The sequence below is a fragment of the Lithobates pipiens genome, unplaced genomic scaffold (assembly GCF_037356315.1).
Source record: "Lithobates pipiens isolate NorthernLeopardFrog02 unplaced genomic scaffold, aLitPip1_a1.2 Scaffold_8, whole genome shotgun sequence".
NCBI lineage: Eukaryota > Metazoa > Chordata > Amphibia > Anura > Ranidae > Lithobates > Lithobates pipiens.
The window spans coordinates 557,024,298-557,049,152 of NW_027507903.1; the positions used below are offsets into that span (position 1 = coordinate 557,024,298).

General features: G+C 45.1%; 1 protein-coding gene across 1 annotated transcript in view; it reads right to left on the reverse strand.

Annotated features, from left to right (window-relative positions):
• The window catches only part of LOC143960938 (G protein-coupled receptor kinase 5-like), a 108,364-nt gene extending 85,379 nt beyond the window's left edge, over positions 1 to 22,985 (reverse strand). The window contains exon 1 of the mRNA XM_077469974.1: positions 22,518 to 22,985. Within this exon, the coding sequence (XP_077326100.1) occupies positions 22,518 to 22,569 (52 nt within the window). The 5' untranslated portion in view covers positions 22,570 to 22,985. The remainder of the gene's footprint in view (positions 1 to 22,517) is intronic.
• Between the last annotated feature and the right edge of the window lie 1,870 nt (positions 22,986 to 24,855).

The window sequence follows — 24,855 nt, forward strand, 5'->3', positions numbered from 1 at the left end:
GAAAAGGCTGAGGTGTAACAAGGTGCCTGTTCATATAATCTTATCTTCAGAGATTAGGGACCAGGTCCAAATAACACAAGGGTTTAAAAATATCCCTACTGACGGCATCATACATATCAGAAACCAATCGGAGAGAGAATAAGCCTGTCGGCCCACCATGGCAGACAACAAAAAATAGATTTCATGGCATGTCTGTCCAAACCAATCAGCTGAAAGACAATATAAAAAACAGCCAACGCATCACTTTTCATTTAATTCATTGTGGAGATTCCACCATAGAGTTCTCCTAAGTTTGGGTAACATCTGAGCCCTGAAGAAGGCGACACCTTTGAACCCCTAAAATGTGTTAGCCTGTTTTATAGTACCTTGCTGAATGAAGACCAATAATAAAAGTTGTTAGACTCAGCTCATTGGTCTGCTGCAGTTTATGGACTACTGTTTGTCAACCGCCCTATAGCAGGTTTTTTGCTACAAGACGACTATACTGCGCAGGATTAGATATAGATAATTTAGGGTCTGCAACTATTTTCATAATCGGATAATAACCTTAAAAAATAAATTGTGGTGTATAAAGTTAGTTAATATGTAAAGTAATAAAAAAATGTATATATATATATATATAGGCAATGTATTCTCAAATATCTATATGCAGTGGTAAATATAAAATAACTATATGGTTAGGGAGCAAAATCGCGAATTACATGACCGCAAACAGGAAGCTCTATTGGCTTCACTTAGAACAACCTTGGGGAACAGAGCTCTGCACCCTGCACACTCCCAACTACAGCATTGTTTCCGGTTGTGGTTAGCTATTGGCAGGTCATGCGGCGCCACTTACAGTTTCTCGAGTGACCTATCCCGGCTGGTCCAAAAGTGGATGGAAGGCAACTTTCTGCGATTACAAGGGAGGATGCCAAATGTAAAAAGGGGACTCTGATGGGCACGCCGGATATAAAGTGGTTTTATTTTACGCGAAACGTGGATGTGATTGGCCTACTGTGATGGGCAGAGTGAGGCTGCAATTGATGGGCACAATTCGATCTAGCAGTAATTATACATTATTATAATACAATTATACATAATCACCTAGCAGTAATTATGACTATTTACAGTCCTGCATTACTAACCGTTTAATTTCAGTTTGTTGTACCACCCAAAAAATATTTTGGAGCGCCAGCCGCCACTGCTCCCTTGTCAAAGCTGCCCGCAGTCACTTATGTTGGCCATACAAAAACAATGTCTTCCTTCAAAAAAATAAATACATAATTTTAAGAACGTTCTTTCGATTTTGTGATGGGAAACTTCGAAGGAACATAATAGAAAGCTTCCTGGTCAAAGGAATTTTCAGACTGTGTGCTTTTCATTCATTTTAAAACTGAAAGTTAAAAGCAAGTGACATTCTTTCATTCAGTGAATATACAAAGATTTTTCATATGAATATCCTTGTCCAAAAATAGATACGTATATGACCAACATAAGGCTCAGTTCAAACCTATGCAGTCGGCTTTTGATCCGGTTCTGCACATGAGATTTTGCTGTGATTTGCATTTTTTTTTTTTTTGGGCCAATTTGTTGTTCGGCAGATAAACAAAAATCGCACTACATGCTTTTCTGCGGCTTCTCCATTGAAGTCTACTGAACCAAAAAAAGCAGTTACATGTTGAAGTCAGGAACCCTTTCCAAATACGCAGCGGCTGAAAAAAGCATAGATGTGAGCGGGTCTCGTAGGAAACTATATTAAATGAACTGTAGTGCGTTTCTGCAAAAAGCACTAAATAACGCATAGGTGTGAATCGGACCTAAGACATTTAGTAGCAGCAGCATGCTTTTTGTAAGTATACACCTCTTTCTTTCACAGGGTAGATAGAATAGGGTTTAGAAGGGGGATGGGAGCAAATTTAAGTTTAGATAGGAATAGGCTGGACTGAAATATATGTCGTCATAAAATATTAGCAGAACAGTTCTAGTTAGGGGACTAGTGGGGGAACAGCGTGCCAGAGCAGTAGCAATGTGTACAGGGGAATACTGGCAACTGGGCACAAAGGGAATGCCAGGGTCTACTTCTCTGCACCATGCATTACATTCAACTGACCACTGCACCACGTACTACTGACCCCTGCATCCTGCGGCACGTACTACTGACCTCAACTTTCACCTCTTCTATTCTGTTCAAGGTTGCCTACCACTGCTTTAAAGTTTCCCATGGAAAGTATGTGATATATCAAAATATTTGTGACGTAGTTTCCAAAAGGAATTTCAACATTTTTTTTCCCCCTCTTATTTGACATTTAATTGGAAATTCAAACATAAAAAAGAAACCCATGTGTGTGACTAATCGGACAAATGAACACCAGATCCAACCGCTTACAGTGCTTAAAGCTGATCTCCAGGACCGTTTAGACCCTTATCTGCCTTTATCTACAATAGAAATGCCTTTAGGCTTCATGAATACTGGCCTACATTTACCTGGCAAAATCATGCCATGGTTTTGCAGCATTTTCCCGTGAACAGTCAAAAGGTTCCTGTCCTGAAAGCGATTCTTCCAAGTTCAGGAAAGCGAGGTTGAAGCTCACCTAAATGCTGCTAAAAACCGCTCGGTGCATGGGCTGGTTTTGGAGCCAAAGCTCCTAAAACAAGCTTAGGATCTGCCAGTGAAGGCTAGTGTATATGAAGCCTTAAAGATTTAAAAGAAAAAAAAAAATGCTTTACTTTGAGTAACTGATGATTTTAGACGATGTGACATTAACAGCTACTCTTTCGTTATTAACCACGTTTCCTGAGGAGAAGGATCTGAAGATCCAGCGAATGTTGCATCCATGGCGTTTACTAGGTTGTAAGCTGAACTACCTTTCCCATGATACCACGGGAACTCAACCCAGGGACCAATCACAGGCAGGAAGTGACCGAATGCTGCAGCAGTAATACCCACCCATAGAAGGAAGTGTGATGTCAGCAGGTCACTGCTCCTTTCAGTAACTTACAAGGAGGCGGTTATGTGACTGGGACCAATTTCTCCATAGAGGGAAATCCGCGGTCATTTCCAGGGACCATTGGGAGGCTAGATAGCATGGCACCAAGACCTTCAGACATGTGGCCAGTACTGGACGGAATCCATAGCATTATTTTCTCCAGCAATACAAAATGTTTCAGTCATTATTAGTTATGCATCCCAATAAGGCCGATAGGCCTCTTTCTGTCCTAAACTGCCGCGGTGCAGCAAGTATACCTGCAGCTGGGACCCCAGGAGTTATTGTCTGCTCAGCATGTACAACGCAATGTGATAGTACCAGTTTTTTCTTCTACTGAAATTTTATTAAAGTTTTCCGATATATAACAAGAAAAATAAAGCAATACAAAAATTCAATGTAGACTTAAAATAGCAGTACACATTGAACAAATTTCGCTCCCCAAGCAGAAAATAAGATCGACCACAGTCCGATACTGTAATAGAATATAGGTACTGCAGAACTTCCAGATCTAATTTGTGAGACTGGGATAGTCATCTGAGGTTTTAGGATCATATGTGTACAAAGACGCCAGAAAGAACATCCAGACTACCGAGCAAAATTGTGCAGTCAAAACCACCGATGTCTCCACAATTCCATAACACAAAAAAGAAATATGAGAAGAGGGCCCGGCCAAATAAATAAATAAAATTTAGGCAGCCATGGCCTACCCTGTTCAACTGGAGCACATGAGAGAGGGAAGCACATAAGAAAAGCTGTGACAAAGAAGGAAAGAAAAAGAACCGGGGGGGGGGGGGGGGTCTAGCGCTATGGGGAGAGGAGTACCCCAATATTTTTGCTTTTTTTCTTATGCTGTACCACATAAATCCTTTGCAGGTCTAAAAATCGGGAGGTCATTTGAAAGGGCGAGAAGCAGAGTGGATTGGGATTTAAATCAAAATTTAAACCATTAGTAAAAAGGCTTGATTTAAATTCACTCGATTCAAATCAAATTTTTTAAAGAACTGTCATCTGTCCCTTTACTTTAATGGGACGGCTGGTGATGTGGCAGCGACACAACAAGATGAGGGACACGGTGGCAGCAGGGGAGTGGATGCCCGCTAACAGGGGCTGCCATGATGGACCTGAAATTACAGGTGCTCTTTAACCACTTGCTTACTGGGCACTTAACCCCCCCTCAGTCCCAGACCAATTTTCAGCTTTCAGCGCTGATGCACTTTGAATGACAATTGTGCGGGCATACAACACTGTACCCAAATGAAATTTCTATCATTTTTTTCCCACAAATAGAGCTTTCTTTTGGTGGTATTTAGTTACAGCTCGGAGTTTTATTTTTTGCTAAACAAACAAAAAAAGATGCAAAAAAAAAAAAAAAAAAAAATCATGTTTTAATAGTTTGTTATAAAATTTTGCAAACGGGTCATTTTTCTCCTTCATTGAAGTGCGCTGATAAGGCGGCACTGATAGGCTGCATTGGTGGGCACTGATGGGCTGCATTGGTGGGCACCGATAGGCTGCACTGGTGGGCACTGATAGGCATAGTTAAGGCGGCACTAATAGGCACAGATAAGGCGGCACCGATGGGCACAGATAAGGCGGCACTGATGGGCAAAGATGGGCACAGATAAGATGGCACGGATGGGTGGCACGGATGGGTACCACAGATAGATGGACTGATGGGCACTGATAGGTGGCACTGATAGGTGGCTCTGATAGGTGGCTCTGCTGGGCGGCACTGCTGGGCACTGATGGGCGGCACTGGGGTGCAGCACCTTTGAGGCAGATTGGGTGGCACTGTGGGTGGCACTGTGGGTGGCACTGTGGGCATTATGGGCACAGACGGGGGGCACTTACTTTTACTTTGTTATATTTCAGGATGGCACTGCGGGAGGCAGGTGGGCACTGGCAGGTGGCATGTGGTGCCTTTCATTGCTGGCCGTGATCGGGACTGATGTCCCGATCACGGCCGCCGGTGATCGGCTTTTTTTTTTTCTCCTCGCGCTGTCAGCGCGAGGAGGAATAATAGCCGATTACCGGCTCCGTTCTATCACATGATCAGCTGTCATTGGCTGACAGCTGATCACGTGATAAGGGGTCGGGATCGACCCCTTACACGGATCGGTGATCAGGCGAGTCTCACGGACTCGCCGATCACAGAGCGTGCCGCGCGCGCCCCTCAGGGGGCGCGCAGGCCGCTCGTAACCAGGACGACGTCAATAGACGTAGTCCTGGAAATCTAGGTCCGCGCTAATGCCGTCATTCGGCAATAGCGCGGTACCCAAGTGGTTAAATGTAAAGACGTATTCTTGCTGGTAGTTAGTAGGGGTGCAACGGATCAAAAAAAACTCATGAGATGGATGAAAAATTCTACCACCATATAATCCCCACTGTAATATTGGCTGGGAATGGCAGGGTATTGGAAGAATATGGAGGGATGGATGCGACTGCACTTGTCACAGAGCAGCGCTGTGGGCTCTACAGATCCAGCCCACAATGCTGCTGCAATCAGATCTCCCCCTCCACTGTACAGATCAGTACACAGAGGGGAGAGATGAAGCGGTGTCACCATCATTTGTTGGAGCGCTCACATTGTAAACGCTGTCAGGTTAGTAAAACAGCAATATCAGAACCGATTCAATCATACAGTTTGTAGTGTACATGAATTTGCAAAACAATGGGATAAAGGAATATTCCTGAACTTTGTTTTATCTCACGGTTACTGTGAAATTGTGTGAATGCATCAATGCAGTGCATGTTATCTCAGCTTGCAATTATTGAATGAGCTTACAATTTTTTTTTTAAATATTGCAGAATATACAGCCTCGTTCTATATAACGAAGCTCCATTTCATGCTGAATAAACTCAATTATTGTACCTTGAATAGAAAACTATCTTTAGATAGCTTTTTACACCAAAGAATTTTATTAAAACAAATTTGATTACCGTATATACTCGAGTATAAGCCGAGATTTTCAGCCTCTTTTTTGAGGCTGAAAGTGCCCCCCTCGGCTTATACTCGAGTCATCGCCGTCTGTCTGCCCGAACAGCGTGTCGAGCAGACAGACAGCGGCCATTCTAACTTTCAAAAGCCGCGCCTCCCTGTCTGTGATAGGCGGAACACAATTTCCCAGCAGTCTGTGTTCCGCCTATCACGGACATCCGCTCATCCTCATACTACGGACGAGGATGAGAGGATGTCCGTGATAGGCGGAACACAGACTGCTGGGAAAATGTGTTCCGCCTATCACAGACAGGGAGGCGCGGCATTTGAACAGGGGAATGGGCGCCGACGAAGAGCGGTGATCCTGGGACGGGACCGGACGGAGGCTCGGCTCGGGACGGGACGGGACCGGACGGAGTCTCGGGACGGGACGGGACCGGACGGAGTCTCGGGACGGGACGGGACCGGACGGAGGCTCGGGACGGGACCGGACGGAGGCTCGGGACGGGACCGGACGGAGGCTCGGGACACAGGTAGGCTGGACACACAAGGCCACACACACACACACACACACACGGATGGACACACACACACACACACAGGGATGGATGGATGGATGGACACACACACACAGGGATGGATGGATGGATGGATGGACACACACACACAGGGATGGATGGATGGATGGATGGACACACACACACAGGGATGGATGGATGGATGGACACACACACACAGGGATGGATGGATGGATGGACACACACACAGGGATGGATGGATGGACACACACACACAGGGATGGATGGATGGATGGACACACACACACAGGGATGGATGGATGGATGGACACACACACACAGGGATGGATGGATGGATGGACACACACACAGGGATGGATGGATGGACACACACACACACAGGGATGGATGGATGGATGGATGGACACACACACACACAGGGATGGATGGATGGATGGACACACACACACACAGGGATGGATGGATGGATGGACACACACACACACAGGGATGGATGGATGGATGGACACACACACACACAGGGATGGATGGATGGATGGACACACACACACACAGGGATGGATGGATGGATGGACACACACACACAGGGATGGACAGGCATATCTCACCCTCGGCTTATACACGAGTCAATAGGTTTCCCAGTTTTTTGGGGGTAAATTGGGGGCCTCGGCTTATACTCGGGTCGGCCTATACTTGAGTATATACGGTACATTTATTTATTTTTTTTTTTTTTTAAAGCATTGATTTTTTTCCACTCTGGCAGGAATTGGTCTTTCCAGGGCTGCCAAATCCATTGGAATTTGTCATACTTGTCCTCAAGGATTGCCGTCAACTTTTCGTTGGTGATTGTACCATGAACACGGTTCTCAACCTCTTCAAATCTAAGAAGCGGTGACTTCCAGTTTACTTCATTGTCATAAAAATATGAATGATTAGAGCACGTTCCTGACCAGTAGCATCTGCAATAGGTTTATGTAAAATTGCCTCCCATGGGTCACTCCGCAAATTCACGTGGAGAACCGCAGCGACCAGTGTGTACATCCTGATGGGACCAGTGTAAGCACTTTCAGTAGCAGATTTAATCACCTCTTGCGTACCTAGCAGATCGGGTTTCAGACGGTTTCATGATCGCTGCCCCAAATTTCCTGTTTCAGAGTGGCTCCTTTCTCAGCCACCCTTGCATGCAGGGGCTAGAGTTGTGTCTCCCTACACTGTGTGCATCAATAGAAACACAACCCCCCCCTCCCCAAAATAACAGACTGGCTGGAGACTGCGTTGTCTACTGCAGTTCAGGGAAGCAGGAGCCAGCAAGCAGCATTGAGAGTTGTAAACTGAAACTGCTGGGGTAAGCATTTTAACAAATAGTGTACCGGGGAATGCTCATTTTGTTGCGCTCAATGTGTTAGAAAAACAGACGGTTGAGCCAGTCTTGGGCTTAAAGCGGAGTTCCACCCATTTAAAAAAGTCAGCAGCTACAAAAAGTGAAAAAGTGTGGAAAATCAGCTAAAACACACACATTAGAAATGCAGTACACCCCAATTAAAGCTGCCAACACTGCAACTGAGCACCACAAACTAAAAACGCTAATTTTTAATCACTTACTGGGCACTTTTACCCCCTTCCTGCAAAAAAATAAAAAATAAATAAAATCTGGGAAAAAAAAAGAAGATTGCAAACAGGTAATTTTTCTCCTTCACTGATGCGCACTGACAGACATTGATAAGGTGGCACTGGTGGGCACCGATTGACAGCACTGGTGGGATGACACCAATAATCAGTGCTCCAATTATCAGTGCCAATGTCCCTTTAACGCGGCGCTCCAGCCAAATGGGGAAGTTCCACTTTAAAGGACTCGCCCCCCTCTATTCTTGAAGAATTGCCACTGTTGAGGAGAGGCACCCGATTCTGACAGTTAGTGCTGGTTCACACTAGTGCAATGCGAGAACCCTGCGAATCAACTGCAGGTTCCCGCACCGCACTTGACACGCACGGCAGTTCACACTGCCATATGCGATCTGATGGGGAGTGTCATATGTTAACGACACCCCCATTTCAGCTCACATATCGCACTGCGAACTGACAGTTCGGACATGAATCGGATCGCATTTGTGTGAACACACATGCGATCCGATTCTGGTCCGAACAGAAAAAAGGGTCCTGTGCGTGTTTGGACCGAATGCGGTGCGATATCAGCCATATTATCTGTATGGCTGACATCGCACCCACACAGACATCGCATGTAATGTGAACAGCCGTGTGCTGCGGATTACATGCGATGTCTGGCATCGCGCTAGTGTGAACCGGCACTTACTTGCTCCCACATCCGTTCCGACCATCTAGACAACCGAAAGCGGAAGCTCTCCTCACTCCCCTGCAGTCTTGCAACACAGACAGGTTCCAGAAGACTGCATCAACCATACAAGATGCACAGTGCTACTCGTGCATGCGCAGTGGGCACCCGGCTGTGAAGCCGCAAGCTGTCACAGCCGGGTACACATAGTGAAGATGCCAGTGCCGAGGAATGACGATAGCGAGTGAAACCAACTGGGGCGAACACATCGCTGGATCGTGGGACAGGTGAGAGGCTACCGTTTTATAGTTTTTGTAGCTGCTGGCTTTTATTTTTATCACAGGAGACTGAAGCTCCGCTTGAACATAGCTGGTTATCAGCACTCTTCATCTCTCCTCACACCGTCAGCATGAGGAAAAAAAAGCAGATACCTGGCTTGTGTTTACATTCTGTGATCAGCTGTCATTGGCTTGACAGCTGATCACATGGTAAGGGACCGTTGTGATTGGCCCTTTACCCCGATCGGTGATCAGCTGAGTTTTTCGGACTCGCGATCACAAAGTGCACCACAGGAAGCACGATCACAGGAGGACATCAATAGACGCCTTCCCGGCAAAGTAAGCCCGCACTGTAACCGTCATTCAGCAAGAAGTTAATATTCAAAGCAAATGCCCTCATCCATGACTCCATACTTTATTTTGCTGAGAAATCACTTTGAAAAACACTCCCCTAGCATTTTTGCCCATGGCCATATTGAGTGAAGGCAGATGATTCATGGAGAAATTACTTCCTGGAATCCAACTGCCCTTAGCTCATGCATGCAGGTGGTGTGCCTAGGCAAACAAAAAAATAAATAAATACAAAAAAAACCAAACAGGCAGTAACAAAAAAAAAGTAAAATAAAAAACCCCACACAAGTAAATAGAATATACCTGCTTATCTATTTACTAATGCTAGAAAAATTAAGAATTACAAATAGTCAATGTTGAGCAGGCCTGCCACTTATATTTACCAATTGTGTCTCAGAATCGTGAAGACATCAGTGGTTCAGACTGCACGATATTGCCTGGATGTTGTTCTTTTGCCATTTTCCGTGAACAAACGACCCTTATGTCTTAGATGCTCAACTTATTCTTCTCACAAATTGATGTCTCGTATGTCCCGTCTTATCCATGTTCCGTTACAGTATTAGATTGTTGCTGCTCTCATTTTGCTTTTGGAGAGCAATACTTGTACAAAATGTACTGATATTTTATGTGTACACTTCGTTTCTGTACTACCTTTATCGTTATACTGAAAAAAACTTTAATAAAATCTCAGTACGACTTTTGTGATTTCAAAGCCGCAGATCAGTGCAATCTGTACCTCCAATTTCATTGCAGCTTGTGACTTCATTTCACAGAAGTCAATGAAGGCTGCAATTAAATCGCAAGTTGAGTACTCATGCAAATGCTTAGCATCAATATCGGTATTGGTGTAACGCTAAACGTTATGCCAAATGCCTAGTACAGGCGATAAGAAAATTGGATGAAAAATACCACATTCAGAACGATTGTACGATAATCTGATCGAGAGCCAGTCAACAATTCATGCAAAATTATCCAAAGGGGAAAACATAATTTTTCTTGTACAATTACAGAACGAGTATCAGAGTATTTGCCCGTAATAAAAAAAAAATAAAAAAACACCATCAAGCGGCCAAAACTGCACATGCTGGGAATGAAGGAATACATTACATCCTCACGGGAAGTTGTATTCTGTCGTATGAGAATTTCTGTAACTCCAGTAAGGCTCCGTGGCTAAAACTAGCGGTGCTTTACTGTTTTAGCTGCACTTTTCAGGGACTATCGGGAGGTTTCAACCCCCGCTAGCCGCCGAAGTTAAAAGCGCCCGTGTTGCGGCACTTCGGCACCACTGCCCAGTCATTTTAATGGGCAGGGCATTTTGGGAGCGCTGTATATACCCAAACCGCCCCAAAGATGCTGCTTGCAGGACTTTTCAGAATGTCCCACAAGCTCACCGCCCCAGTGTGAAAAGTCACATTAAATTGAATGGGGAGGCGGTTTTCAGACGTTAGAGGCCATTTCTAGCTCTAAAATACCTGAAAACCACCTCAGTGTGAAAGCAGCTTTACTATTCATTTGACAGAGGAGCGTGCAAAAAAAAAAAAAAAAAAAAAAACACAACACCATAGACTATCACTAGTCCCATATTGTCATCGCGTGCACCAGGTTTAAAGTAGGACTATAGGCAAAACTTCCCCCCACCCCCCATTTTGGATAGGGCAAGGGAGGCTTACCCGTCAGATTTTTTTTTTTCGCCCATATGTCCCATTGCAGAGATTTCCCATCACTTCCTGTCCCATAGCCAAACAGTAAGTGAGGAAATCCCTGCAAATTAAGGAAATTCCTTAGGGACTCCCAGGTCAGCAGAACTAGTGTCCCCATTTTATGAATTCCCCTCCAATACTGTTCTGGGGACAACCCAACATTTGGGATTTTTTCTTTTTAACAATGGTAAATTGGACAAAGAGGGTGAATCTCTTTAATAATTTGATAAATAATTTGATAAAAACTGACAGGTGTTCTAATCCCTCTCCACTCTATCCAAAAACTTAAAAAAAAAAAATTAAAATTAAAAAAAAAAAAAAAAAAAAAGCAAAAAAGCAACAATAAAAAAGGGAGGTGGAAGGTTTTGTCTATCGTTATACTTTAACAATTCATGTGAATTTTTTTGTCCCTTGCATGCGTGGCAGTGTTGAAAGGAGAATAAAGATCTAAAATAAAAACACGCGCATTCACTTTGAGCTTTACCATTCCACTGCATTACATAAAGTCTCACTAGGGTGACTTGTTAGTCAGCAGACATTGTTGATATTGTAGGGTACATACACAACGCCACGCAAATTACGTAAACATTCTCTTGGGGAAATATTAAAAGCAAATACATTTTTCCAAATAAAATCCAAGGAAATAAGAATACATGTAGCCAAATCTGTCTGAAAAGACGAAGTATCATACGTAAGGGTGTATTAAAATACTCCCATCCATACTGGATCTTCATCCCAGGAGATGGAACTGCAGCTTGTTTGACGTGTAATTATGGCCACAGACAAGCGTATGGCATTTAAAAAGCATATGAATGTAAACTCTTAGTACTACCGAGAATATTCATTTATTCCAGCCACTAGAATGAATTTATGTGCATGCATGCTTTTACATACATATGTGTATAAATTATGCCAGTACCCTCCTACAAAATACATTTTTGTGGGCACCATGGAATGTGTCAAGGCGGATGTTGATTTTCTAAGACAGGGGTGTCAAACTCATCGGGGGCCGCATCAGCAATCTGGTTGTCCTCAAAGGGCCAGTTGCATATCTAAGACTATGTAACTACGCCATCATATTAAATAATTGCCTCAGTATTTAATTATAACATTTTTTTAAATTTTATAATTAGCTCAGGGTTCAGGGGTTGCGCTACGCACAGAGAGCAGGGGCCAAAAGTGCCCTGTGTACAGGGGTGAGCTACACACAGGGTTAAGCTCACCCCACCAACTACACCCCTCAACTACCAGATCAACCCCCCCCCCCCCACTACTGCCCTGACACTCACCACTAAGACAACCCCCCCCCCCCACCACCAGACCACCACCCCTTGCGAAATCAATTGGGATAACCACTGAACGTTTGGCAATCAAGTGGTTCATCCAGCCTGTGTGTCCTCCGTTCCAGCCTGTGTGTCCGGCTGACTGCTCAGCATGTAAGGAGTAAGCTGCCTGTTCAGCTGCAGCATCTCCACGCACGGCTTGTATAGCCTGAAACTGGTGCATGCGCAGTAACAGAAGCCAGGACTTGACGAGACCATAGCTGTCACTGTAAGCACAGAAGTTCCTGTGTTTACAAGTGATGGGAGGAAGAGCGGGTCAGTCGGAGGTGGTGGCCAAAGGCCACTGCGGTCCACATGACAAGGCTCGGCGGGACAGATTTGGCAGTGGGCCTTGTGTTTGACACCTGTGGTCTATGATGTCATAAGAACTGAATAAGTGTCTTGAAGAACCTGTGAAACATCTTCCACATTAAAGAATAAGTCCAGTTGAGTGTGACCACCTACCAATACATATAGAAGGATCCACTTTTCAGAAATTACCAATCTTAGAGGTTTCAGAAAGTCTAGAACAGTGGTGATCAACTTTACTGATAAGGTGGGGCCCTCAAGGGTGGTCCTTAACATCACCAAAGGGACACATGTAAAATTAGGTTATTAGAGATGCATAGAAATTTCGGTGGCTGAAAAATATCGGCCAAAATGGCGATAGTATTTTGCCATTAAAATAAAAAGCTGCCAATAACAGCAACAAAAACACATGCAATTTTGTCACGACATTACTATTCTTATGATGCTTTTTTGTAGGTCATGCGACTCAAAAACCACATCAAAAAGGGTGTACTGGGTAAGTTCACCTTACAAATTTTTCTGAAGGTGACACTTTAAATTCATAAAATTTAAAAAGTTAACTATAATACAATTCCATATAGAAAATTATTAAATAAAAAACAAACAACAGTCTTTTGGTTTTCGGCCAAGCTCATTCTGCATTTTCTGTTTCAGCACCAAAATTTCTATTAGATGCACTTCTAGTTATGTTTGCAGTCTTCGAGACAGCAGACACCAGGTGATGGTCTCAGACTGCGGGCAGGGTACAGGAGATGGGATGGTCAGACTGTACATGCTGCTAGAGGCTGAATACTGTATACGGTGGGGACGGAAAGTATTCAGACCCCCTTCCATTTTTCACTCTTTGTTATATTGCAGCCATTTGCTAAAATCATTTAAGTTCCTTTTTTACCTCATTAATGTGCACACAGCACCCCATATTGACAGAAAAAAACACAATTGTTGACATTTTTGCAGATTTATTAAAAAAGAAAAACTGAAATATTACATGATAAGTATTCAGACCCTTTGCTGTGACACTCATATACTTAACTCAGGTGCTGTCCATTTCTTCTGATCATCCTTGAGATGGTTCTACACCTTCATTTTCAGCTGTGTTTCATTATACTGATTGGACTTGATTAGGAAAGCCACACACCTCTATACAAGACCTTACAGCTCACAGTGCATGTCAGAGCAAATGAGAATCATGAGGTCAAAGGAACTGCCTGAAGAGCTCAGACAGAATTGTGGCAAGGCACAGATCTGGCCAAGGTTACAAAAAAATTCTGCTGCACTTAAAGAGGGATTCCGCCCAAAAAAAAAATATTAAAAGCCAGCAGCTATAAATACTACAGCTGCTGACTTAATAAATGGACACTCACCTGTCCCGGGTTCCAGCGATGCCGGCAGCCGAGGCCGATCGACCGCTCGGGCCTCGGCTGCTGCCGCCGCCATTCTAGGTGAGGGAATCAGGAAGTGAAGCGAATCGGCTTCACTTCCCGGTTCCCTACTGCGCATGCGCGAGCCGCGCCGCGCAATAGGAAATCTCCGCGCTGTCACTGGGACCCGTGTGTGTCCCAGCAGACAGCGCAGCAGGGCAGGAAATGGCGTAGACTCCCACGGGAGTCTATGCCCGGAAGTGGGTGAAAATACCTGTCTTTGACAGGTATCTCCACCCCCCTCCCCCCTGAAAGGTGTCAATTGTGACACCGGAGGGGGGGGGGGGTTCCGATCAGCGGAGGTTCCACTTTAGGGTGGAATCCCGCTTTAAGGTTCCTAAGAGCACAGTGGCCTCCATAATCCTTAAATGGAAGACGTTTGGGATGATAAGAACCCTTCCTAGAGCTGGTTGTCCGGCCAAACTGAGCCATCGGGGGAGAAGAGCCTTGGTAAAAGGTAAAGAAGAACCCAAAGATCACTGTGGCTGAGCTCCAGAGATGCAGTCGGGAGATAGGAGAAATTTGTAGAAAGTCAACCATCTCTGCAGCCCTCTACCAGTCGGGGCTTTATGGCAGAGTGGCCCAACGGAAGCCTCTCCTCAGTGCAAGACACATGAAAGCCTGCATGGAGTTTGCTAAAAATAAAATAAAAAAAAACACACCTGAAGGACTCTAAGATGGTAAGAAATAAGATTCTCTGGTCTGATGAGACCAAGATAGAACTTTTTGGCCTTAATTCTAAGCGGTATGTGTGGAGAAAACCAGTCACTGCTCATCACCTGTCCAATACAGTCCCAACCGTGAAGCATGGTGGTGGCAGCATCATGCTGTGGGGGAGTTTTTCAGCTGCAGGGACAGCACGACTGGTTGCAATTGAGGGAAAGATGAATGCGGCCAAGTAAAGGGATATCCTGGAGGAAAACCTTCTCCAGAGTGCTCAGGACCTCAGACTGGGCTGAAGGTTTACCTTCCAACAAGATAATGACCCTAAGCACACAGCTAAAATAATGGAGTGGCTTCACAACAATTCCGTGACTGTTCTTGAATGGCCCAGCCAGAGCCCTGACTTAAACCCAATTGAGCACCTCTGAAGAGACCTAAAAATGGCTGTCCACCAACGTGTACCATCCAACCTGACAGAACTGGAGAGGATCTGTAAGGAGGAATGACAGAGGATCCCCAAATCCAGGTGTGAAAAACTTGTTGCATCTTTCCCAAAAACACTCATGGCTGTATTAGATCAAAATGGCGCTTCTACTAAATACCGAGCAAAGGGTCTGAATACTTAGGACCATGTGATATTTCAGTTTTTCTTTAATAAATCTGCAAAAATGTCAACAATTCTGTGTTTTTCTGTCAATATGGGGTGCTGTGTGTACATTAACCCTTTAAAGTCCACATTTTTCAATGAGTTAGCATGACCCAAATGGTAGAGCAGAACGTTAAAGGGCTAATGAGGAAAAAAAAATAAAATGAACTTAAATGATTTGAGCAATGGCAGCAATATAACAAAGAGTGAAAAATTTAAGGGGGTCTTAAAATTTAAGGGGGGTCTGAATACCTTCCATCCCCACTGTAGGCTTGTTGGGAGACTGGGGACATGCTTCAAGAGTTACAGATTGGAGACATTACATGCACCTATTAGATCACAGCTATAACATGGCAATAGGGAAACAGAATAGTGTCTGCAGGGGCCCTGAGGACCACACAAAAAGTGCCAAAGGGGCACATTCGGCCCCTAGGCTGCAGATTGGGCACCAGAGGTCTAGTACATTCACATGGTTGTCATACTGAAACAGAATACAGCTCCAAGAACTCAAACCACAAAAACATCCGTGCTGAGGAAGTCATAAAATGATACGTGACCAGATCAAAGACTGAACATATTACTAACACTGCAGTGTAATCCATGGCTGCTCTGAAAGGTAACCGGTCACCTGCACAATACAACAATGCGTCTGGAGGTTCGCCAACGCTCATCTCCCATTCACACTAATTCTTTGACTTGCAAAACAGTCCATAGAATCTCCTGGCTTGTTAAACAAAGGTGAGCGGCTGAAAACAAATAAAAACTAAAAAAGTTTGCCATAAAAATCAAAGAGGGCTTCATAAAACGAGGAAGATTCTAACCCCCGGGATGTACAATCTGACCCGGGAGCACCAATCCGGAGGAAGCGCTGCAGAAATAACGTTATTAGTAGGGGGGAGATTTACTATAACTGGAGCACACAGAATCTGGTGCGGCTGTACCTGGTAGCCAATCCGCTTCTAACTTCAGCTTGTTCAATTTAGTTTTGACAATGAAAACTGGAAGCTGATTGGTTACTATGCAGAGCTGTGCCACATTCTGTGTGCACCATTCTCCCCCAATGCAATAGAACTAAAAACAACATTTAAAGCGGAGGTCCACCCTAAAATGGACCTCCGCTCATCGGAATCCCCCCCCCCCCTCCGGCGCCACAATCGGCACCTTTCAGGGGGGAGGGGGGTGCAGTTACCTGGATAATCCAGGTAACTGCACCCACTTCCGGGCTAGCTCTCTGCGGAACGAGCGTAGGTTACGCCCCCGTTCCGCAAGCGCCCGCCCCCTTCAGCAAGTGCCCCGCTGCCTGCTGGGAAACACACAGCTCCCAGAGGCAGCGGGGACCGTCCGGATTGCGCCGCGCGGCTCGCGCATGCGCAGTAGGGAACCGGGAAATGAAGCCGAAAGGCTCCATTTCCTGATTCCCATACCCAAGATGGCGGCGGGACCCGGCAGCCGAGCGAGCGATCGGCTTCGGGTGCCGACATCGCGGGCGCGCTGGACAGGTAAGTGTCACTATTTAAAAGTCAGCAGCTGCAGTATTTGTAGCTGCTGGCTTTTAAAAAAAAAAAAAAAAAAAACGCGGAGTCCCGGTGGACTCCCGCTTTAAGGCCAGGTTCACAATGCTACAATGTCTGTGCGATGCAAATTCAGCTCTACAGTTTGTATGGCTGAATCCGCATCGCAATTGGACCAAAGTTGCACATGATCTTTTTTGGTCACACCAGAATCTGATCTCACTGGGTATTGGAACCCATGCGATCCGATTCCTGTCCGAACTGACAGTTCGCACCAATCTGGGCATGTCATTAATTTTATATTGACACCCACAGTGGTTGGCATAGGGCAGTGTGAAATGCCTGCGAATTGTATGCGATGCGGGAACCAGTACTGGATTTGTATGGGATTCTCACATCGCAGCAGTGTGAACCGAGCCTTAAAGATGCCCCCCTTGTAACATCTCCTCTCGATTTCATTTCCAGTGACAACTCAACTTTTTTTGATCTGCCTTCATTCTGAAGGAATCTGTGGCAACCAATTAGCTTTTAGCTTTCCCGTTCAATGCTTAACTGAAAAAGCCAAAAGAAAATCTGATTGGTTACAGCTGCTCTAGATTTGATATGTATTCTGGTGACAATGGTCTTCGGCACAAATCAAAAAGAATGCTTCTCTCTACGACAAGCGGACCGTACAATCTCTGATAGATCTACCAACAAGTATGCAGTACAAGGGCCTGCCTGATTGGGTACAGATCGATTGGATGCTTTAGTTAGGGCCACATATTTTATAGATTTGGTAAATCTAATGGTGGCCATACACTCTTTGATAAATAATTTCTTTTCCGATCAGTCTCTTTTTGAAAAGGACTAAGTAAGTGAAGTCTGATTGATAGTCAAGATACAAATCGTAACTTCCGATAGCAAGCTATCTTGCATCTTTATTTCCACCATAAAATCTGAATCATACTAAAGCAGAACTTCGTAATTTTTCTCAACTTTCCATCTATTAAATCTCCTGCCCTTGTTTTAACTTTGGATAGTAAAATTTATTTTCTGCCAGTAAATACCTTATACAGCCCACTTCATGTTTGTCTGGTCATTAGCTTAGGCTTATGACATCATACACAGCTCTCTCTCATGAGAGTTTGCCAGGAAGGGGGGGGGGGAATCAGTCATAAGAGGACCAATGAGAGCTGAAGGTGTACCTCTGTGTAAATCCAGGACATGAACAGGTAGCAGCTTCAGCGGCCCAGTTAAAATGGATGCATCCAGACTCAGTGGAGGGAGATTTCTGCAGCATATTTGGCAAGTACAGAATCACAGTATATATAAAATAATATGCAAAGTGGTTGGAGGGAAGCTTCAGAATGGCAAATATGTTTTTATTACAGAATATGTGAGCAGACTGCCGTTCCCCTTTAACTACTTGACCTCCGGAAGATTTACCCCCCTTCATGACCAGGCTATTTTTCGCAACACGGCACTGCATTACTTTGACAATTGCAAGGTTGTGCGACGCTGTACACAAATACAATTTATGTCCCTTTTTTCTACAACTAGAGCTTTCTTTTGGTGGTATTTGATCACCTCTGGGGTCTTTATTTTTTGCACTATAAACAAAAAAAATGACAAATTTTTTTTTACTTTGTGCTATAAAACCTATCAAATAAACAAAAAAAAAAAAAATCTAATTTCTTCATCTATTTAGGCCAATATGTATGCTGCTACATATTTTTGGTAAAAAAAAAATCCCAATGAGCGTACATTGATTGGTTTGCTAAAAAGTTATAATATCTACAAACTATGGGATGTTTATTTATTTTAGAGGTGCATTTCAATGGAAATGTTGGTGCCGAAACCCAAAGTGCAGGCAGCACTTGATCAAAAATGACAGCTTTAAAAACTATTTCGATTTTTATATATAAATTATATTTGACTTTATTAATATTATCATCAACAATACCATTATTGGCACCTTTAGTGCAAGAAAAGCTCAAGAAAAAGGTATCCCTTTAAATTCTATGTATGTCCTCACAGTGGTCCCTTGCACTTTCATTGCGATGTTAAAAATTCAGCTTGGTGCATCTTTGGTCAGTCAAAAAATTAAGCACAAAAATGCACCTCCCAGTTTAAATGCATTGAAGATGCAGGAAAAACGTATCATTAACGCATCCGTGTTACTTTTTTTTTAGTCACATGACCTATGAAAAACACATCATAGGCAGAGTAATTATAGTGAAAGCGGCCCAAAAATCACTGTAAAAAAACAAAACGCTGTGCATTTTCAGTTTCATTAATCGGCACCTTTTCTCTGGTCAGCATTCTGCCAATAACAGTTTTCGGACGAAATGTTTCGGCAGCCAAAATTTTCGGAGCATCTCCAACTTATTTAATTTACTAGCAATGGCAGTGATCGGTTTATAGTGGAACTGCGAAATTGCGGTAGACATTATCTGACACTTATATAGTGGTAAGTGCTACAAAATATGCACTGTCACTGTACTAATGACACTGGCTGGGAAGGGGTTAACATCAGGGGCAAAGTGTTAAATGTGTGCCTAGCCAGTGATTTTTTTGTACTGTGGGGGAGGTGCTTTTACTAAGGGAAGGCATGGATCCCTGTTCCTGCTTTGCAGAGGCACAGGATCAATGCCTTCCCTACTGACAGAACGACGATCTTCCTTGTTTACATAGGCAGACCGCCATACTCCCTCTGCACCGAAGGATCGGTGGGTGCTGGCGGCCATAGAGTCCATGGTACCCGCTGTGTATAAACAGAGGGAGCGAGCCCCCTACCCGAAAGTGAAGGGTCATGCACCAGGTACGTGATCCTGTGCAGCAGTGACACTGTATATGCAAGTTATACAGTTGGCATGTGGTTGAAGTGGAAGTAAATCCCCCTATCATCTTCAGCCAAGAAAGCTGCCATTTTGGCCTCTGATCTTTAACTGCACATGTGATCAGTTACGACACCACCCATTTGATGGTATGACAGTTTGGAGAGAGAACAACCAATGTGACAGTTATCATTCCCGACACAAACAGGGAAACGGAACTTTCTTTTAAACTTAAGTTGATGCATTTAGTTTCATTTTAATATTTTGAAGGGAAGGGTTAGACTATGATCAAAGGCTAAACTTTTTTTAGTATTGGATAGAGTAGTGGTGGATTAGAACACCTGTCAGTTTTTACTGCCGTCTGTTCTCCCATTAGGGAGATTCACTCTCTCCCTTTGTTCCATTTCCCTTATTGAAATATTATTGTTCTGGTGACAACTCCGAATCTGGGATTGAGGGGAAATTTTCCAATATGGACACTAGTTCTGGGGACAACCATGGATTCCCTCACTTTGACATTTCTCCTCACTTCCTGTTGAGTTTGGGACAAGAATGGAAATCTCCCCAGTGGTACACAAATGGCAAAAAAAAAAAAAAACTGAGGGGGCTACCCTCAGTGACCTCCGACAGCCTCCTCAGCACATCATCTCCACCCTTCCACCCAAGCTAACAATGCCCCTGCTGGCCTGACCCAGAGTATTTAAGGAAGGCCTACCTTAAATACTCTGCCAGCCCATTTCCCGGGGGCCTCCGCAACACTCCAGGCAATGCCTAACCTCCCTCCCATTCTTCTGGAAACTTCTCCAAGGTTCCAGCAAGTAGGGGGGGAGATACCAGAGGAGAGCTGCTGCCTGGTGAGTCATCCAGTCTCCCTGAGCCACTCACTCTGATCCAGATTCAACACATGCTGGGATGCCAGCCAAGCCTAAAATTTACCTACACTAAACAAAAAAACTATGTACACTAATTGCATCTGGCATTTTCAGTACATCTCTACTCTCCCCTGGTATCTCCTCTTGGCCACACTAGGCGTTTTATTGAACCAGACATTTGAAACCGTCGCTACATAGACCTGCAGGCCAAGTAGCATAATACTTGCAACAGCTAGCAGTCATTGGTCAGCACACTGACCAACCAGAACCTCTCCTTACTTTGGGGACACAGAGGAAGAAGGAAGGCTCAGAAGAGATGCTCATTGGTGAGCACAGTAATGTGGCCTCGGTGACCAGTGTCCGCTATCCATTGCGAGTGTTACGATGCTACTCGGCCTCCAGGACTCTGTAGTGTTTCAGTGTCTGGCCCATATACTGGCTCTTGTGGGTGGTGGGAGATGGTACTTACAGCGGATAAGTGCAGCGGGGACCGGGGACCTTTTAAAAAAAAATAAAAAAGTGTTAACTGACAATATTCTCTCACCGATCCGCACTACACTTACCTGCTGTAAGTACCATCGCCACCACCCACACCAGCCAGTGTAATGGACCAGACACTGGACCACTTCCCTACACAGTCCTGGAGGGAGAGCAGTGCAGCGGGGCCCGGGGAGAGGCTTTCAGCCATTCACATTTTCAGTGTGTGAAAGGGCGAGCTTACACTTTAAATACCCTACATCCTCACCGGTCCCCACTCTACTTACCTCCATTAGGTGATGAGTGGTCAGTGCCCACACAACTGGTGTAGTGGTCCAGGATTCGAAATTCACGCTCTTCTCCTTAATCTTTCCGTGGGGCTTCCAGAATGGAACAGTGAGATTCTGATTGGTTAAAGTGGTTGCATTCCGGCACCTGACCATCAGCATTGCTCTGATCCATCCTGGAAGCCCTACTGAAAGATGGGGGAAGAGAGGCAGGAATCTCAAATCCTGGAACACTACACCAGCTGTGTGGTCACTGATACACTGTGTTAGCAAAAGTATTGGGACGCCTGCCTTTACACGCACATGAACTTTAATAGCATTCCAGTCTTAGTCCGTAGGGTCAATATTGAGTTGGCCCACCCTTTGCAGCTATAACAACGTTAACTCTTCAGGGAAGGCTGTCCACAAGGTTTAGGAGTGTGTCTATGGGAATGTTTGACAATTCTTCTAGAAGAGCATTTGTGAGGTCAGGTACTGATGTTGGATGAGAAGGCCTGTCTCACAGTCTCCCCTCTAATTCATCCCAAAAGTGTTCCATCAGGTTGAGGTCAGGACTGTGCAGGGCAATAAATTCCTTTACCTCAAACTCGCTCATCCACATCTTTATGGACCTTCCTTTGTGCACTCCATCCTCTGGAATATGCCCATTCTTCCATTGTTTTTGAATTTTTATTTTTTTTCCCCCAGTACGATTTAGGGCACAATGCGCAGCATTCACCGACCAATCGCTTGCCTCGTGGCCGTGGCATGAATCCATTGACTTGACCAGCCAAGTTTGACCACCAGCACCACCCGATAACGCTCCAAGGTGTGCTCCAATATTCATATGACCAGCCCCCTTCTCTGGCTCTATTGTAGGCAGTAGGTGGGCAGTTGAGGTGGGAGGGCAATAATAAAACTGCGGCTCAACCACTTGCAAGTACCGCCACCCTTGTGAACCTGCCCTAAAAAAAAGGAGTTGTGTCATTCCTGGAGACCCTCTTTAACTATTCCCATTTTTTAAAGTTTTGTTATATATATTTATTTTTTTAACTAACAAAAACAAAAAAAAGGAAATAAAAACAAAATAAAATTGCTATAAAAAAGTGTGGCATGGTGGTGGCACTGAGGGCGCACAGTCCTTACCTTCTCTGGCTTTTAGCAGGACGGTGTTGGCGACGATATTCTCCAGCTCCATGGTCTCCGGGGCTCATTCACAACGCCAGCTTCACCGATACTCCACCCCAAACCTGGGGGGAGGGGGGGTCACCCCAAATCCGGATCAATGGGGGGCTCCCATCAATGGAGGAGATAAAGAATAGAGAAAAGTCCCGGCTGGGATCTATGGATGGAAGGGGGGAGGGGGGCACAGTGTTGGGGGCTCAGCACCGACAATAAATCCTCATCATAAATGGGGGAGGGGGCCGGGATTAGAAGTTATTGGGGGGAGGGGAGCCCCATGTCCCGGCGGAGCTCACACGGATGGGGACAGACGGCTGCGGGTTCTTCACCTCGGACCGGGGACACCCCACGCCTGCCGATCCCCGGGGCAGAGGCAGCAGGAAGTAACATGGACCTGGAGGCTGGCGGAGACTGAGCGGCCCAGGGTGGGGCGGGGCCTGCACTTTGACGTCACGGTCGGGGCCGCGCGGGGGGTGCCGGGAGTTGTAGTGTGCAACGGGGGGCGGGGATGAGGGTTTCCTGGGGCAACGCCTCTGATTGGGTGTTACTCTGACCAATCTGTTCTCTGCAGGCTGACAGGAGTGCTCAGGACAGGAGGTGTCAGGATGTCATAGTAATCCGATGTGTGGACCATGCTGGCTTCTGTGTGCTACCTCCACCAATCAGAGACTGGCATTCCCAGCAATAGAAAGCCTGCAAGTCTCTGCATATTACACAGCCAGGCAACCAGCATGCTCAGAAATAGGTCAGCGGTAGTAATAGCAATAGCAATTCTCTGCATCTGTGATTCTATTACAAAATATTGCAGCCAGACACAGCCAGGTGACCAGCATGCTCAGGCGGTCACCAATCGCAGCCCTCATAATTCTCTACATGTACGTTTTCTGCTAAAAAAAAACTTGAAGCCAGGCGATTAGCACTCTCAGAATGTCACCAATTCTCTGCATATGTTTCCTTTTCCATAGACAGCCAGGTGTCTAGCATTCTCAGGAGGTCACCAGTAGCAGCCCTTGCAATAATCTGAATAATTTTCCATAGACAGCCAGATGACTAGCATTCTCAGGAGGAGGCATTCCTGTCAGTCACCCCCCACCCCCCCCCCCCCCCCCGCATTTCTTTCCTTCGGATAATATAGAAAGCAGAGGCAGCCAGGCAACTAGCATTCTCAGGAGGTCATATAGAAAAAAAAGGGGGGGGGGGACTTGGTGGGACTTTATACAAATACGTCTCCATCGCTGATTCAGTAGAAACAAAGGAGAAGGAAGGTGGGACATTATATGAGGGATGTGCAGCAACAGAGCCGCAGTCAGTATATAAAACACACAATGTTTATTGCTAAATAATAATTGTAAAACACGTAAGAAAAGTCATTCATAGGTTTGTATCCATGACAACATGGAACAAACATTGTATGTAAAAAAACTGCCAACAACAATAAATGATATACTGTATAATAAACATGGCCGCTGCATCAAGATACAATACATTGTAGGGGAATTATATAACAGCCATCCCAGCTGACACAGACCACCTCAGAGACAGCATAAGGATAAAATCTGGGCTAAAGCATCCAATGAAGATGAGATGCATCCAATAATCCCTACGCGTTTCGTGGATTTTCAGGGGCAAATGCATGTAGACCCCTTTCACACTGGGGCTTTTTTCAGTCTAAAAATAAGGACTGTAAAGCGCCTGAAAAAAGCATTCCCTGCAGCCCAAGTGTGAGAGTCCGAGGGCTTTCACGCTGGGGTGGTGCGTATGCAGGACACTAGAAAAAGTCCTACAAGCAGCATCTTTGGATCAGTTAATATACCGTGTCTCCACCGCTCCTCCACCTCTCCTCCACCGCTCCTGCCCATTGAAATCAATGGGCAGCGCTGCAGAAGCAGCTGCAAAGCGTTTTGGCAGCCACGCTTTGTGGGCACTTTTAACTCCGCGGTCGCTATCGGGGGTTAAAAACACCCCATTGACAGCTGAAAAGCGCTGCTGCAGCCCTAACACACCCCCCCCCCCCCCCCCGTGTGAAAGTACCCTAAATATCTGTGAAAAAAACACAAATATATAAGGTAGAAAATACCATTTATTATATTGCAGCTTACCAATTCTTAGATATAATGGCTGGATTTAGTTTTCTTTTTTTACAATGCAGTTGTTTTTCACAAGTTCAAGCTCTCCAGCGGAATGTATCCAAAAATTGAACTTCCGCTTTAAGGGAGGTGACCCCCTGACATGCCACATTTGAGGGGGGCGTATACCCTCTTTTTAGAGGGTCCCAGCTCCCACTTCCTCCCGATGCACTGCG